The 17,605-nt window shown below is 43.3% G+C and overlaps 2 protein-coding genes across 6 annotated transcripts in view; one reads left to right on the forward strand and one right to left on the reverse strand.

Moving 5' to 3' along the window:
• The window catches only part of LOC103720633 (serine/threonine-protein phosphatase 4 regulatory subunit 3B-like), a 39,586-nt gene extending 37,190 nt beyond the window's left edge, over nucleotides 1-2,396 (reverse strand). For all 5 annotated transcript variants that reach the window (XR_005510948.1, XR_005510945.1, XM_008810434.3 and 2 more), the window contains exon 1: nucleotides 2,113-2,396. Coding sequence is in view for 3 of the 5 variants with exons in the window: in XM_008810434.3 (XP_008808656.2) it covers nucleotides 2,113-2,157 (45 nt within the window). In the remaining 2 variants the exon portion in view is untranslated. The remainder of the gene's footprint in view (nucleotides 1-2,112) is intronic.
• Nucleotides 2,397-13,251: 10,855 nt separating this feature from the next.
• LOC120104225 lies at nucleotides 13,252-13,932 on the forward strand. Its single transcript, XM_039115019.1, has 2 exons — nucleotides 13,252-13,416; nucleotides 13,540-13,932. The coding sequence occupies exons 1-2, from the start codon at nucleotides 13,252-13,254 to the stop codon at nucleotides 13,930-13,932; spliced, it is 558 nt and encodes a 185-aa protein (XP_038970947.1).
• The last annotated feature ends 3,673 nt before the right edge of the window (nucleotides 13,933-17,605 follow it).

The raw sequence follows: 17,605 nt of genomic DNA on the forward strand, positions 1-17,605 counted from the left end.
TGTTTAAACAAACGATATCAAAGGTATAGATATATATAATCTAGCTAAAACTGTAATTTATCCTACGTATCCCGATATCTCCTTTCCCTCTTACAGAGTCAAACACTTGGATACATGTCCAAATCTGATTCTCGTATTTTTGTCCATGCAAACTAGATCAATGCCCATAACTCCACATTGAGTTCGTGTTTGTGCCTCTTTGGAAGGATGGCATTGTTGCAAGGAAATAACAAAAAAATAGTAATTTTTTGAGACACATAGTTCATGTCCAACTCTTCTTAGATTCTCTCTGTCAGACCACCTTGAGTTTTTACACTCCTTCAAAATTGTTTCCTGCCACTCCCTTCAAGATGGCTATGCAAAAGATTATTATAATACAGTTGTTCCCACATTTGTTTTGAGCTGTAAAAAATAAATAAATAAAAACACTACAGAATCCCCATAATTGTACCGTTAACATTCAACTATAAAAAGAAAGGAATAATAAGAGCAAAGACCAAGAACGCGATAAGACATCAGTATGAATAATGTGCTATGAATTTTTTCCACTTTACAGTTTTTCTAGAGTTTAATTGCATGATAATGAGTAAGGTTGCAACTTGCAATATTAACTATAAATACTATGTTGATATATGGTTACCGTATTTGACCTTGAAAAATAATGATCTCCCACTGCATACTGCAAAGGTGAAGCATCAAAATGTAACTTGTTTTAGTTCAGCATTACCCTGATAACTTGTCTATACGAGGTTTAAGGTGTCAAAAATCTATCACTATCTACAACACCTACTTTCAGCATTCAAAAATTCACGACTATGCAAGAAAAATGCATATTTATCCTTTTCTTCCATTATTTGACTAAATGTACATGTGTTCCAGAAAAGTTATTAAGCAGTCAATGCACCTTTCACAAGACCCTCTGAGTGACACATACACCATACTTAAAGTTAACCTATTAATCGTCACCCATGAGACTTATAAATGTGTTCTAAAATGACTCAACTCTAGGTTGAAAACATTTACATATTCTTCCTGCAGATAATATATTCTTTTCAAGTGTCTGTGTGCTGATAGAAAGACATTCACCTTCCATGCTCTGAAGCAGTTGCAATCTAACTTGTAATCTTAACATAACTGACAATCAAATCATTTTTATATAACTGACTCAAGCTTTCCGTTTCTCCTAATGTTATAGAATAAAGGAGGAGGAGAGAGATGTGAAAAGTATTAATCTACTTCCCTTCACGTCGATGCACACATATTTTTAATCCCAACTTGTTCCCAAGTATTGCTTTGCAAATTAATACAAGGAGGCCTGAATATCATCATTGCCACAATTATATTTTAAATGCTCCATGGGCAACATTATGACTGTGCTTCGTAATGCCTTTACTGTTCAGTTTTTCACTTAGCTCGACCAGTATACTGGACTAATAAACTTACTACAACTCTCTTTCCAAATCCCAATTAAAGGGCACCAATACAATCACGATTTCATCAAGCACAGTCACTTCCAACAACAAAAAATACTGTCAGAAACACAGGCAAGGCCCAAACACAAAAGCACAGTCACTCATGCCATACTGTCAGAAAAAAAGAACCCTAATTGGAACCAAAAATAATAATAAAAATAATACTCATATAGAACTCTCAATGTAGCAACAAAAATACTCACTTTCCACAACAGAATCCAAGCAATTAGTGTGTTCAACTAAAGAAGTTAATATACTCAATTAAGACGCAACAACAACTTCAACTGTTAATTCACACAAAGCTACCCATACAGACTAGCAGTCACAAGTGATTCTCCGAAAAAAATATTCAAAGAACGAGCCAAGAAAACAAATTAAGAGTTCTGGAAATTTTGCTAATATTGGAGAGCTAAGAATAAGCCAAGCTCGTAGCTCGTGAAGAGGACAAAATTAGCACAATAAGCAAAGTAAAGCAAAACGACGGGAGAAAAAAAATAGGGGAGGAGAAAAGAAACCCTTTCCGAAGAATCCTTCCGCGGATTCAATCGAAGAAACCACCAAGTACGAAACTAGGGCACCAAAAGGAGCCGAGAATTCAAGAAGAGGGAACGAAGTACGAAAAACCCCAGGAGCCACTGACCTGCAAGGAGTTCGGCGAATTAGAGACCTTCCCGTGCGCGGCCATCGGCGGACTCCGGCCGACGGAGCTTCCCGGACGGCAATTCGAGAGCGAAATCGACGAATTCGTGGCAAGAGGCGAGGTTTGGGGGGAGGGGGGGAGGATTCTTGGAGCAGAAGGCGCAGAAAAAAGGCGGGGTTTAGGTGGAGAATTAGAAAACCCTGACCGCCATTAACGTCGCAGCGAAGCCCTCCCTTTCCCCTTTCCCTCTTTTTCTCGCTCTCTATTATGTCCACCGCAGGACCGCAGCCCGAACCCCTCCACGACTCCGGTGTAAATATACGACGGGAGGAGGGCAGTTTCGAGTGCCCGGGGACTTTGGGACAATTACGGGATTGACCTTGGCCGTGGGAAGAGTCCATAGCTGGTCTTCTTCTCCAATCTCCACGTGTATGACACGTATAAATTGCAATTGATTGAGTCTATATGTGGCCCCGTGGGAACCACACGTGGGAAGTTAATGGGAGACCAATAATTAAATATATTGATGATTTTTATTTGCTTTCTTACATATATATTAAGATTCTTGTGTTTGGGAAATTAAATTCATTTTCTGAGCATATTTTTCATGGGCTTTTAAGTTTGTATTGTTGCTGTAAAAGATGACACCTTTTTGGAGTTTGAAAATGAGCTTTTTTGTATTGTGTGGCTTGCACTGGATTATAAAATAATAGAAAGCTTGACATTCTAGCAAGTTAATTTTGATGGGCTTGTCATGAACAATGGATAGGAATTAGCATTAGTTGTTTGTAGTGGATATGATTTTATTGTGCTCATGTTTTCTCTTTTGTAATTCATTAGTTGTGGGACAAACTCAATTAGAGAGATTGAGGAATTCCAAAGGGACAGAATGACGAGATAGCAAAATACATCGAGTCTATAGAAAGTTAGAAAGATAAAAGAAAAAAAGCACACGTTTTTTGTTTTTCTTCTATTCTATAAAATAAAAGCAGCACCTAAGTGAAAAAAAAGAAAAATTATAACCAAGTTTGTAAGGCAGACTGCAAGTTGATTTTCTTCTATCTTTATATGAATAGTAACGATGTTATGCACACGTTTGAATTAGCAAACTTTTGTGCAAGAATGAAGACGAGGTTTGGTCTTCATATAGTGTTTTTTTCCAATTTGTTCATACTATCAACTATATATATATATATATATATATATATATATATATATATATATATATATATATATATATATATATATATATATATATATATATATATATATTTATATATATATTGAGATCTTTCATGAAAAATATATGGACTATTTGTCATGCAACCAACACATACATATGTCTTACCATTCCCTAATAATATTAGTTTTTTTCAGAAAATAAAACTACATTAGGCATTCGCTGATGAAAAGTCTATATCTACAACATTTAAAAAAAAAAAAAAGCATGGTTGCATCTTTCTAAAAAGAAACGTGTGCAATATTCATACTCCAAGTACTTACATTACTTCAGACGTATGCTATCTTGGGACACTTATAAATCTATGGAACATAAGAAACTAAGACTAACAACGTGCTTTCCTCTTGATTTTCCATTTCTTCTTGACTTTCTATTTTACAACTTTTCTTTTTTAAACTTTTCTTCTCCACTTCTTTTTGGATGTGGGTTCTTTATTAAACATGATCGAGAAGTGCAATCTTATATTACCTTTGTGTTGGTATTGTATCATGAGGATAGGATTTCTAAGAATCTTTTCGCAGCTATGAGAGAGGAAATCACAATCTCTAAGAAAGCTTTATGGAAATATCTTACTCAACTATATTGGCAGGTGGCTTCTTATATTTGTTTATAAACCATATTTTATACACCATCGGCAGGTGGCATCATCATAAATATATACCCAATATAAAATAAATGCACCTAGGCCCATAGAATAACATGTATAGTTTTCATCGAATATTATAACAAATAGCAGCACGATGAGCTCGTCAAATTCATGATCATACATTCCTCTCGCATTGATGTTTGGAGCTTTTTTTCATGCAGATCTTCTTGAGTGATGTGAACATTAGATCGCTGCCGTCTCAAAGTCAAAGACATGTTTGAGACCAGTTTATAAGAAGGAAAAGGACAACATGCAGCGAGAGGATTGTAAGTGGTTATGAGTGGCAACATAAGGGTGAGAGGATCGCAGATCAATGACCACAGTGTTTTGGAAGGATAGAACTATTCATATTTATAAGAGAATTGGATGGATCAATGGGACGTAAAGGTAAAGTTCCACGAAGGAGTGTTGCTATCTTTCTTCCTCTTCATGTGAAAGGGATAGCGCATCATTCTAGAGAGAGACTCGATCATGATGATAGATTAGATACGAGAGGAGGGGTGGAGGGGGATGCGAGCCCTCTACTTCATGATATCCGGTAGATATTGGGAGTATGCTGCACCTTTCAGATTGTGCATGTCTATCGGGAGGCAAACTAAACTGCTTATCGGATGTCTACCTATGTGGCTCAGCACTTTAGAGAGGTCTTTTGGACTCATCAGAGGGTCCCTTCTGTTAGATTCTTGCTCTTAATTCGGTTGGCTGCATTAACACTAGAGTAGGGTGAGCAACCGTTGTATCAAAAAAAAGGAGAGGGGGGGGATATTGGTATGCCTGCAAAAAAGATTCATAAGATGTATTTCTAAAAAATCTATTGCTTCGACTATTTTTTCGCAATATGATTCAAGAAAATGAGCTAATGAAACATACTACATGCACAACCACCCTACTTTTGATTTTCTTGGAGAGCCTTTTTTTTTTTCCTCCTTTTGAATTATATATTAAAATGTTTACGTAACACGAATGAGTATCTATTGCAGGCCAACTTCTAACCAATGTTGCATTCCTGAAGTTGAACAATTTCCTGGAGTCTAACGTACGGTGATACAAGAGATGACACGACCACTTATAGGAATGGAACATATTCAAATTTTAGTATGGTCGATAGTAATCAAGATGATGACAGCAAAAATAGGAGTTCAAAGGATTGGTTGAGAGTCTGGTTGACCTGGTTTTCTTATAGTTTGACAAAAGCCCATTAATGTTTTGTGAAACGTGTCAAACCTGCTAGCCAAATAAGAAGGTTCTTTTTTGGTCTTTTTTTTCCTATTAAACAACAAAAAATTTGTATGCCTAATCTTTCAAATAGTAGTAAAAATGATATTAGAGTTCATAGTTTCGGTTGGCTGGTGGGGTATGAACTCAAAACATTGGTGCAGCCATCGAACCATGCTTGGAGATTTTAGATTTAAAAGTATATATAATTTTGTTTCCACTATGTACTTGAAGCTTATGATTTTAAAAGTTGAGATTCTTAGGGAATGTTTGGTTATTAACATGATAGTTATTAAAGTGAGAGAGAGTCTAGAGAGAGAAATTTTTGAAGATAAGAGGCTGATAAAAATATGAGTTTGAAAATTCCACTTAAAGAAGAAAGGTTGAAAAATATAACTTCTTGTATTTTGTATGAATTTGCAAATACGCCCTATTTCAATCCTACATTCTTCCTGTTATTGCAGTGTGGCCTACCCTCCTTTCAATTGGAGTCAGAGCTTGCAGGCGGTGTCGACTCGTCCGCTGACATGGACGTAGTTCACAAAAGGTGCCTACTTATCAGCTGACGTGGAGATAATTAAACGATGTAGATCTGTCATCACCATCACAATCATGAACAAATCCTAACCTTAAACCCATCTCCTCCACCAACCATGTCCCATAATACGGTCATATTGTAGCCTTTGAGGAAACAATCATCTCCAACCCTACCTCCAAATTGTAACTTTCATCAACTAGAAGATTCCAAGCCCTTTCTTCATCTCCCCGGCAGAAATAAAGGTTTTAATCAATATTTTGAATGCCTCCATCATAAAAATCCCATTTTTCCCCATCTCCTCCAACAATATCACCATAGTCTCAAACTGCCTCATCTTCCCCAAAATGTTCAACATCTTGTTGTAGGTGCTAGAGTCGTGTGCGAATCCTGACTTCCTGCCAGTCCATCGGAAGAACCCGCTCACCGGCTTGTGGGAGAAAGAAATAGAATGTGATGGCTAAAATCCAACTTGATTAGTTGGTTTTTCTTTAAGTTTGTATTGAATATATATATATATATATATATATATATATATATATATATATATATATAATATACAAGAGTAATTATAGGAGAAAAATTGAGAGAAAATTACAACAACAATTCAAATTCAAGAAAAATAAAAAAAAATAGTGCAAAAATTACAACAATAGTTTGAATTCAAAAATTGAATTTGAATAGAGAGAAATTAAGGTATGTTATTAGTGGGCATGCTAGAACCTCTCAAAAGACATATATCGCAAGAGAAGGGCCGAGATCGACACCACACTTGTCCAACACCGCCTCCATGTTAAAAAAAAGGTCCTCGATCATTTCGCTAACCCTCTCCACCTCCTTCAAATCTACTGGCTTCGTGCCCTTCTTCACAAAATCCAGACCACATGATTTCAAATTCTCACCAGAATCCATGCCAAATTTGGAGGTGGCGGCGAAGGTAGAGAAGGATCTAGGATTTTGGTGTGGCACTATAGAAGTCATGGCTACTAGAAACATAGAAGGGAGAGGCAAAGCTTGATGCCAAGGACGATGGCACCAATGATGATTAGGAGGATGAGGTGGGGGTAGGAGAGGACCACAAGAAAGGCACACCAACTCTCCTCCTCCTCCTCCCATTATGGCTTCTCTCGGGGGCAGCAAAAGAGCAAAAGAGGAGGTGGTGGAAGTAGTGGGGTTGGGGGTTTCTCAGGAATAGAGCTATTTGGTTGCCATTGATAGGAGGAGAAGTGAAGGAGGATAGGGGTAGCGGCAACCGAGAGGAAAGTGGTGGCGGCAACGGTGCCTAGGGGTTTGACAATGAGAGATGTGTGGTCATATTAGGGAGAAGGGTCGGGGGTTAGAGTTAAGGGATGGGATAGGATTAGGGTTAAAGTTTGAGGATAGATTTTGTTTGTAAGGGTTATGGTGATAATAGTCACCTAATTATCTATCCATCACCTAATTACCTCAACATCATCTAATCACTTCCACGTCAGGTGACAAGTAGACATTTTCGACGAATTATATCTACATCAGCTACCGACAAGTAGACACAATTGGAGAGCTTTGACCTTAATTAGGAGGAGAGTGTGCCACACTGCAACAATGTGAGAAACACAAAATTGATATCGATATATACGGAATAGTTGCAAATTCATACAAAATGCATGAGGTTAATTTTTTTAACCAAGAAGAAATTATAAATTGTATTTTTTAAAGAAAATAAAATATTATGATTTCTTAGTGCATCCAAATGCATTTCAAAGGAGATATCACCTCCATTATTTCCAATTTTTTGTCCTGGTAGAAGAGGGAAGAAAGGACTTTCCAAAAAGCATTAGTCCCTCGTTAGATATGAAAGGTCAAAGTCAAATTAGTTAAGCAGCTTCGTTGTGCGAAGGCATAGATGCATAACTTGGGATGAAGATGGCAGGCTGATAAGTGCTTAATAATTTATAATTTAGTTATCTTTCCATAGCACTTATCAATGTTTTTAAACTGATAAATACATATTTTACCATGAAATTGAATAAACATTGAAATAAATTTAAATTATGGTAAGAGGTAAATAATTCTTTTCTTAAACCAGATTCTGAACTTGTCTCTCTCTTGATTGCAATCTTTCATGAAAACTACAGAAAAACATATAAGGAGATTGTGTTGACCCGGCTAAGGTTATAATTAAATGGGCTTTGGTCTTGATTAGATTAAAAGTTATAATTGTATGAAAAAATATTTGATTAACCCTTTTATTAAGTCACGGTCCTGCTTTTAGCCTTGTTGAGTCCGGTCTGAAGCAGTTTAACAAAAATTAAACGACATTGGGCTCGAGAGTAAGTTCAAGCAAATCAACGATCATGACCCACCTCAAACCCAAAGTCAATTTCCAACCAATTCATTATCTGCCTTCATATAAAATTTATAAATTTAAAACAAGAAAAATAATCATGAATATAATAAAATTAATAAAAATCAGTGGATTTACTGTTCATATGAACAGTGTCCCGTGAAAACACTGTTCATATGAACAGTGTTAAAAAAAATTATTATATAAAACTAAGTTCACTGTTTATCTGCTTCCCCCCCTCCCCCGCATGGCATCTCGGCCGTCCACCTTCCTCCCGTCGATTCTACGGCTTCCTCCGCGTCTCAGCCGAGATCCAGCATCACCGCGTCAGCTCCGTGCCAGCCGCAATCACCGCGTGCCATCCGCCGCCCGTTCCACCTCCCAGCAGTCAGAAATCAGCCGAGCTTCACCCGGATTCGTTCCAAGAAGAGATCCCATCGATTCCCAGCTCCGATCCCTGTGATTCAGCCTTCACCGCGATCCCAGCCGACTGCATTCAACGAGCCGGTAACCCAGCTCCTTCCGAATCGGCACCGTTTCGAGCTCCATCCCCATCTTCGCCCGAGATCATTCCCAGCAGCCGGTAACCCAGCGCGGCATTCATCTCTAGCTCCGTCCCCGTCTTCTCCGAGATTCAAACATTCCGCATTAGCCTCCCAGCGATCCTGCGGCGCCCTTCATCCGGAGCCTCCTCCTTCCGTTTCTAGCCATCAACGAACGCGAGATTCAGCCATTCCCACGGATTCACGCCCTTCTCCAGCGATCCCGCATGCAACAATCAAGCCTCCGCGAGATCATTCCCAGCATCACGCCCCCCTCCTCTCTCAGTGGATCCATCAAGGGGGAGAATGGGTATAAAGAGGGTGGCCATCGGCTTTGAGAGGGGAGGTCGGTGGAGAAGAAAACAGGGGAGACCCCCTGTTTCGGTGAAAAGAAGAATCCAGCCGAGAGAGAAGAAGAGAAAAAAAAAGAAATAAAAAAAAGAGAAAGGAGGGGGAGAGAGAGAGTATTTTGGATATTTTGGGAATAGCCTTTCATTTGAAGATGGCAAAGGATTTCTTCAGCCAACCAATGGAGATGACGAGTACCATGAGCAGCTAAGCCTCGGTTTAGGGGTTTGATGAAGCCGTGGATGAGTATTTATGTTGCATTTCTTTGATTTTTAGCATTGTAAGACAGTTGCATATTTAATGAAATTCTGATCTTGAAATGTCTTGTTTAATTTGTGTAAGATGTTTATCTTGTAGAAAGCCTCTGCATGAATTAATATAGTTTATCGAAATCGAATCCAATACCTGTGGTTTGGAGGAGACTGTTATGCAACTACCAGATTTATCTTTGAGAAATTAATCATCAGATGAATCATGCTAAGTAGGACAGACCATGCCTATCCTTAGAGAAGATGGTTTGTACCAGGCCTAGATGACTCATACTGTGGGTTAGATTTCAACTTTTTGTATGATTGTCCTAACTTGTAGTTAAGAGCAATCAGATCATACACACATCTAAATCATTGAAAGCATCATATTTACGAATCTATCGGTGGATTCTAACCCTAAACATCTCTTCCCATAAAATACTCCTACTATTGCATTCATCTTACTTTTAGCTCTTATTAATCGATAACTCAAAAGTCTTTTTACTCTAGCTTATGCCCTTTGAATTAATTTAGTTAAATCAAGTTAGCAAATTCTCCTTCTTAATTTACTTTTAAAAGAAAAATAACTTATTCTTCAATCCCTGTGGATCGACACCCGTAATCACTATCCTACAGGATACGTGCTATTGCGTGGTTTATTTTTGAAATTGAAAGAACCGATCACAGGCTTGTGGACTAATTTTTCCATTATTCAGGAAGAAGGACTAGCTTACTATTTTTTTGCCTACGTGGCCCACAACTGGCCTGTAGTGCACCCATATCGGGAATTCCGTCGAACATGTGCTGGCTGGGTGATATGGCCGAACCTAGGGCTGGACCGCCGGTGTCGCCGGGGCCGGGGAAGGTTGGAGGTCCGAGGAGCAATGGCCCGAGGATTCCGGCTAAGCGCCCGATGTGGGCAGAGGTGGCGAAAGGAGCCCCGAGGCAACCGGCGTGGATCAGCTATCGTATTTCTCCCCAGGAGCTGGAGGTGCTGCGGGAGAGGTTCTTGGAGGTGGTTGAGGTTCCATAGGAGGAGCTGGAGGAGATGCGGTCGGAGTGGCGGAGCTCCACAGTTCTAGTGCAGAGTCTGGGGAGGAGTGTCCCAGTGGATTGGGTGGCAAAGGAGGTCCGACGGGCCGGAAAACTGGACTACAACATTGGAAGCTTCACGTTGGTGGACGGCGTCATCGCCATCAGATTCGCCAACAAATCCGACCGAGAGTCTGCAATGGGGAATGGCCTTTGGATGGTGGCAGGTCAGCTGCTCGCCATGGAGAGGTGGCGCCCCAACTTCATCCCGGGGATCGAGGGTGTCGGGTGGGTGGTAGTCTGGCTTCAGTTACTCGGGTTGCCGCTGGACTATTGGAAGAAGAAGACGATCTTTAGGATCGCGGCGTGGGCCGGCAATCCCCTGGCGCTGAACGAATGCACGGGCGTAGGTATGGTTTTGCGAGGGTGAAGGTGGAGATAAATGCGTCCGCTCCGCTCAAGCCGAAACGATGGTGATGGGGAGACCTACCAGTCCTATGTCCCAAATGTGGGCGGATAGGTCACTCAGCGACAGCATGCGAGTCTTCTTCTCCAGTGGTGGTGGGAGTGGATCCGGTGGTGGAGACGCTTGGATCTGAGGAGGGTGCCAAGGGGAAGTCTGGTGCGGATGTCCCAGAACGAGTGGAGAGGGATGGTATGCGATCCGGGGAGGAAGGCGTCTACGAACCATGGCTAGTGACAAACCGGATCGGGCCATTCTCCATGGCTCCCCAGAAGAAGGAGGTGCCGGGCAGCAGTGCGAGGAAGAAGCCGGCTCCCCTCCGAGTCCCAGTTCGAGTCCGACGGGAGACAAACCAGCAACGTCGGCCTCTCCAGTCAACCTTGAAGGCTGGCAGAAACCATCCAAGGTGGCTCACCGGAGAATGTCGGAGAAGGATGTTGTGGTGGCGAGTGTGGGCATGACGACAGGGGGACCGAGCCAACTCGACTTGGGATCCGAGTTGCGCGCTGAGTCAAGGGTAGGGTCGGACTCGAGTCGGGCTGCGCCCTATCTGGGCCGGAGAGAGGTGAGGCCCAGTTCCAGTGGTGGGCCTCGCCTGGGCGGGCCGGGCCTGAGCCCGTTGAAGCGGTCCAGGAGCCTACCGAGGAATCTGATGGGGGTGGGCTCGCTCGTGGGCCCATCGGTGTCGAACGGGGGGAAGACTCCCTTCTCTGCGAAGGGCGGTTGGCTGGTGGTCCGTCGGAGGAGCAAGAGCTCGCCACCACCCCTCGCGTCGGTGCAAGGACGACCTCCTTGGGCAGAGCAACCGATCTTGCGGGGCGGCGATGCTTCTCGGCACGGGGACGCGGTACCCTACAGACGTCGGCTGACCCGAGCATTCTTGCTGGCGGCAGATCTGTCGGAGCGAGACTCGACGGCGACGCTCGGGCCTTGTCCGGGGGAGGCGGCGGCGCGACAGGCTGATGGGGATGGCGGAATCGATTGTGGCCGGGAGAAGGAGGTAAGTTCTTCATCTGACTATGCCTTCGTGTCTCATCCGTGCCAAATGGCATGGGTGAACATTTCTAGCTCCGATTTTGTGCCAAACTAGGGGAAGGTAAAACAGAGGGAGTTGGTGGATTTGGTGGATGGAAAGAACTCGACTGACAGTGAGAGGAAGCAGGGAGAGTCTGTGGCTTGTGGCACGGGCTCTATGAGCACTATGTGCCATATGGCACAAGGGAATAGTGGAGGGCAGCATCTTCAAATTCTTCTCCAAATGATGGCTTCAGCAAAGGGAGTGAACATGGAACCTCAAGGAGATAAAGAGGGTATGGAAGTGTACACAGGTGGTAACAACAGCTCAAAAGATGCAGGTTGTGCGGCTTCATTGGGTGATTTATGAAGATCATCTTGTGGAATTGCCGTGGTGCGGGGAAACCCTCCTTTGCCTCGGCTTTTCGTAGGTTGGTGCAGCAGCACAACCTGGATATTTATGTACTATTTGAGACCCGGCTTTCTGGAGGTAGTTTACAAAAGGCCAGAAGGGCGATTCCAAGATCATGGGGGTTCTATACTATAAAATCTCAAGGTTTGTCAGGAGGCATTATTGTTATTTGGGGACAGGGTCGGTGTAGATTGGACTGTTTCAATGTTTGCAATCAGAAGGTGATTTTGATGATTTCAGAGGGAGATCGTAGTCCTTGGGTTTTGTTAGCAATGTATGCTAGCACTGATTACAGAGTGAGGAGGACATTGTGGGAGGAGGCTTCTCAGATGATTAGTCAAAGCTATCCTATGTTGGTGGCAGGAGATTTCAATTGCATTGTTGATCCTCAGGAAAAGATGGGGGGGAAACCTTTCTCCTACAAAAGGAAGATTAAGAAGTTTTAGGACTTTCTTACATCCAATGGTCTGATTGATTTGGGCTTCTCGGGCCCTAGGTTTTAATGGTGCAACAATCAGCAGGGGCGGGCATGTGTGTGGGAGAGACTAGACAGAGCATATGCTACAGCTGGGTTGGTCTAGAGCTTTCCTGATCATCATGTCAGACATTTGCCGAGGATTGCATCAGACCATAATCCATTGTTGGTGAGTACTGAGGCACATATCTCAGTTCGATCCCCTTTCAGGTTTGAAAAGTTTTGGTTGTGCTACCCACGGTCCTGGAAAATGGTGCGGGAGGCATGGAGTACCCTGATTTGGGGTGATGCTATGTATCAGGTGTCCCGAAGGTTGGAGTTGACTAGGAGGCGGCTGCGAAGGTGGAATTGTGAGGAGGTGGGAAACATTTTCAGGAGAACAGAGGAGGAGGAGGAGGCCATTAACAGATTACAGTCTCAGGAGGCACAGAGGGGAGGGTTATCGGAAGAGGAGATGGGGGAGCTCAGATCGCACTTGGCCTTACATGATTTCTTCCTTAGGCAGTAGGATACATTATGGAGATAGAAGTCCAGAGTCCAGTGGATCTTGGAGGGAGATCGAAACACTAGATTTTTTCATCAAGCGACGGTGATCAGGAGGCATCAAAACAGGATCAAAGCCATTAGGAGTGAGGATGGGCAGATGTCGGATGATCCTGACATGATTCGGAGGATTGTGGAGAGCTTCTTGAGAGCGAGGTGGACGGAGCAGTTAGGTGAGGGGCATCGAGTAGAGATGTCGATGCCTACTGTGAGGGTGTTAGAGGAGGAGATTAGGGCGACAATGCGGTCCCTTGTGGAGGACAAGGCACCAGGGCTAGATGGTTTTCCACCGTTGTTCTTTCGAAAGTACTAGATGATAGTGGGACAAGATGTGACGGCGGCCATACAGCAGTTCTTTACTACATCTGTGATGTCATCGGACTGACAGAGGACCTTCATTATCCTGATACCGAAGAGGCAGGATGCTACTGAGCCGGGTCACTTCCGACCGATCAGCCTGTGCACCACTTTGTACAAGGCAACGGCGAAGATTCTTGCCATCAGGTTGAGGGATTTACTTCCGAGGTTGATCAGTTCGGAGCTGGGTGCTTTCATAGGTGGTTGGAGCATCTCCGAGAATGTACTGATAGCACAGGAGTTCATGTTCGATATGGGGAGGGCCCCAATGAGGAGGAGCTTGATGGGGGTCGAGCTTGATATGGGAGGGTCTATGACAGGATGCGGTGGAACTTTGTGCATCAATCTCTGCAGGTGTTTGGTTTTCCGGAGACATGAAGGATTATGGGTTGTGTCAGGGCTCCTTCTTTTGCCATCCTCGTGAATGGCACACCTTCCCTTTTTTGTGTCGTCAGGAGGATTGCAGCAAGGATGCCCGCTTTCCCCCCTTTTGTTTATTATCTGTGCGGATGCTTTATCCAGATCCTTGCATCAAGCTGTGCTCACTCAGGAGTTGGAGGCTTACAGGCCAATAGTGGGTTCTCCCTCGATCTCTCATCTGCTTTTTGCGGATGATTGTTTGCTATTAGCCCGGTCGGCTCGGCAGGATGCCCGGGTGCTTGGTAGGGTTCTATGGGACTACTGTGCTATATCGGGTCAACGGGTTAACTTATCGAAATCTGCAGTTTGCTTTAGCCCGTCGACCAGACAGGAGGAGAAGAACTCTATCATGGAGATTTTGGGGGTGGCCGAGTAGAATGGCACGATGAGGTACTTGGGGGTCTCGCTTTCTGGTCGGCGACTGCGCGGCAGAGATTGTACTTTTCTGGAGGCCAGCATCAAGCAGAGGGTGGAGGGTTGGCAGAGGCACTCACAATCTATGATGGGGAGGATCACTTTAGTTTGGTCAGTCCTTTCTTCGATCCCTACCTATCTACTTTCCACTTCCTTCATCCCAGTGGTGGTTCTGAGGACCATTGAGCAGCTTCTCAGAAGTTTCATCTGGGAGAGGCAAGGTGGTAGAGATGGTATTCATCTACTGGCATGGAAATTGGTGTGTCAGCTGACCAGATATAGAAGTTTAGGAGTGCAGTCCTTACTGGAGAGGCGGGAGGCTTTAACGACGCGCCATGTTGCTAGATTTGTTATGAAGTCTGACAGCATGTGGTCATCATTATTGAGGGCTAATTATGGAGTTTGATACCCGGAGCAAGAACAGCCCGCCACCACTCTCCGGTGTAGAGGGAGATATGTGCCAGAGCGGAGGTGGTACTGCCGGAGATCAGATGGGTTGTTGGTGATGGACGCTCGATCGATGTACTAGAGGATTGCTGGGTGACCACGCAGTCGATCAGCCGTCTGTCGACTATGGTGGATTCGGGATGCTTAGCGGGCTGTAGGGTCAGCGACCTGATGATCCCAGATGAGGGTAGGTGGAGGATGGGGTTGATCCGAGAGGTGTTTGGGGAACAGCTGGCAGAGATGCTCCTGACTCTCCCGATGCCCACCAGAGGGAAGTCTGACAGGCTGATCTGGGTGCCATCGGGACGGTCGTAGGTGCGAGCTAGGGATCTCCTGGCTCTTTTCAATGGGGAGCCAGTCAGCTAGATTGAGGGAAGGTGGATTTGGAGGATGCGAATTCATCCGCGGGTGGCACTCTTCATCTGAAAGGTGGCCTGGGGCTGCCTACCTACCAGGAGTGTGCTAGCCAGGCGAGGTGTGCGGATCCCTCAGTATTGCGAGATGTGTTCAGGCACTGTGGATACCATTGAGCATGTCCTGGTGCTGTGTCCCAAGGCTAGGGAGATATGGAGGAGGTCACCTGCCCCCCTTCCTTGTTCAGTGGAGTCGGCACAGGATTTGTTACATCTGCTGAGAGTATCCGTGCGGAGTCCCAGGTTTGCCCAGGCGGGGATACTTAGAGCATATCTGGCCTACCACATTTGGTTGGACCGAAATGCGTGATTGTTTGAGGGCAGGAGGTTCTCGGCGAGGATGGTGGTGGATAGAGCTGTGCTTCAGGTTGGGGAGGTTTTCTTCGGTCTCCACGTGTGTTCTCTTGGGATGGCCAGGGACATATGGGGTACTCGTTGTGCTGTTTCAGCGCTTAGATTTGTCGTTGCTTTTTGGATACCCCCATCCCCTAGTCATCTCAAGGTGAGCTTTGATGGTAGCGTGGTGTTGGATGGGAGGTCTGAAGGGGTTGGATTTGTCATCAGGGATCACCTTGGGCGTCTGATTGCAGCGGGTGGCCGATGTACGCCAGAGCTCACAGTAGTGGGGGCTGAGCTGCGGGCAGCTTGGAAGGGCGTATCCTATGCGAGGCGGATGCTTAGTGCCAAGCGTGTGCACCTCGAGGGGGATTCATCTATAGTTATCGATTGGATTCGGGATGCGGACAGGTATAGTGATGGTCATCCTCTTATTCGTGAGACCCGCAGGCTGGCTTTGGAGATGGACGATTTTGAGGTAGTACATGTTTCTGAGAGGCGAACAGAGCAGCAGACTGGGTCGCTTCTTATGTTGCACGGCATTCAGGGGAGATCTGCTGGACTTCCACTGTAGAGCTCCCGCTTCCGCTGTATTTTTTGCTTTCTTCTGATCTGGCATGATGTACTCACTTTAGAATTATATGAAATTACTATTTTTACCAAAACAATAAATAAATAAAGCCTCAAAGAAGAATACTTATTTCTAGTCGCACACAGGAGAGTGAGAGAGAGATAGAGTCAGAGAGAGTGAGAGAGGAGGGGAAATGGGGAAAAAAGAAAAGAAAGAAAGAATAGGGATAGAGAGAGTGAGAGAGAAGGGGAAATGGGGGAAAAATGAAAAGAAAGAATGCTTTCAGGAAACATAGAAGTTATTCCACTTATATCCTGGCTTTATCCCATGTCAAATGTAATACACCCATTTTGTTTTCGATAGAAGAAATTAAACATGGCTTCTTCTGCATTTTTAACAGCAGGACCAGACCAATTTAATAAGGACAAAAATAGGCTACTTCGTAATTCTAATGCTAGTAAAAAGAAGATCCATATATTTTGTATTTAAGCAACAGTAGGGGAGGCGGCACCAATGTTGGTGGTAGGTTTTGCAGCAGTATGGTGAATGCGTGGTGGTATGATGGAGATGGTGGTGGTGGCAATGGCCGCACACCAATGGTGATAGTGACAAAGACATCAAGAGCATGATAGAGATGATGGTGACAATAGTGCTATGGTAGAGGAAGTGACAATAGAGGCACCAGCAATGAAGTGAAAGTGGTGGCGGTAACAATGATAGTAGAGCTGATAATGAACGAATTTGAGTTTGAAAAATATCAAATTTTAAATAGACCCAATCCAAAATTTGGCTAAAAATGAATATGGTTTAGGCCCAAGGCCTGGCCCACGACTAGCTCTAAGCAATGGTGACAACAGTGGTGGTAATGGTAGAGGCAGTGCTGATGCTGGTGGTAAAAAAAATATGGGTTTTTTATTTTTGAAAAATATTGAAAGCAAAAAATTTTTAGTTATTTTTTTAGAATTAATGAAAGTAATTTTCAAAAACAAAAAATATTTTTATTCTTAAAAATAAAAAAAATAAAAATACAAGTGATACTGAACATGCATGTCAAAATTTCAAAATTTAGAAAAATAATAAAATCCTATTTTTATTTTTAAAATAAAAAAGTGGAAGTGATGCTAAATGATACATAACACCTATGATGGTTTCATCTAAAATTTCATACGAGTCGGCATAGACTAAAACATTTTGGATTGGTTTTAGATTATACGTAACCTTGATGGCCTGACATATCTAATTTATTTTAATCTATTTAACCGAAAATGGCAATCATAAACTAGAACATAGCCGGTAGGCACGGACTTAAGCATTCTCAAAATTTGGCCTAACCATAGTGCATATAAAAAAGAGCATGGACAAATAACAACTTGGAGTAACATTAACATCATAAATTGCAATAAATAATGTGTTCAATATATTAGGTTAGTTAGCAGATCAAGATCCTTCTAGAACTTTAAACGAGGCAAACAATTAAACAAAAACTACTGAGGCTA

Source organism: Phoenix dactylifera, chromosome 1 (genome assembly GCF_009389715.1).
Source record: "Phoenix dactylifera cultivar Barhee BC4 chromosome 1, palm_55x_up_171113_PBpolish2nd_filt_p, whole genome shotgun sequence".
Classification (NCBI taxonomy): Eukaryota; Viridiplantae; Streptophyta; class Magnoliopsida; order Arecales; family Arecaceae; genus Phoenix; species Phoenix dactylifera.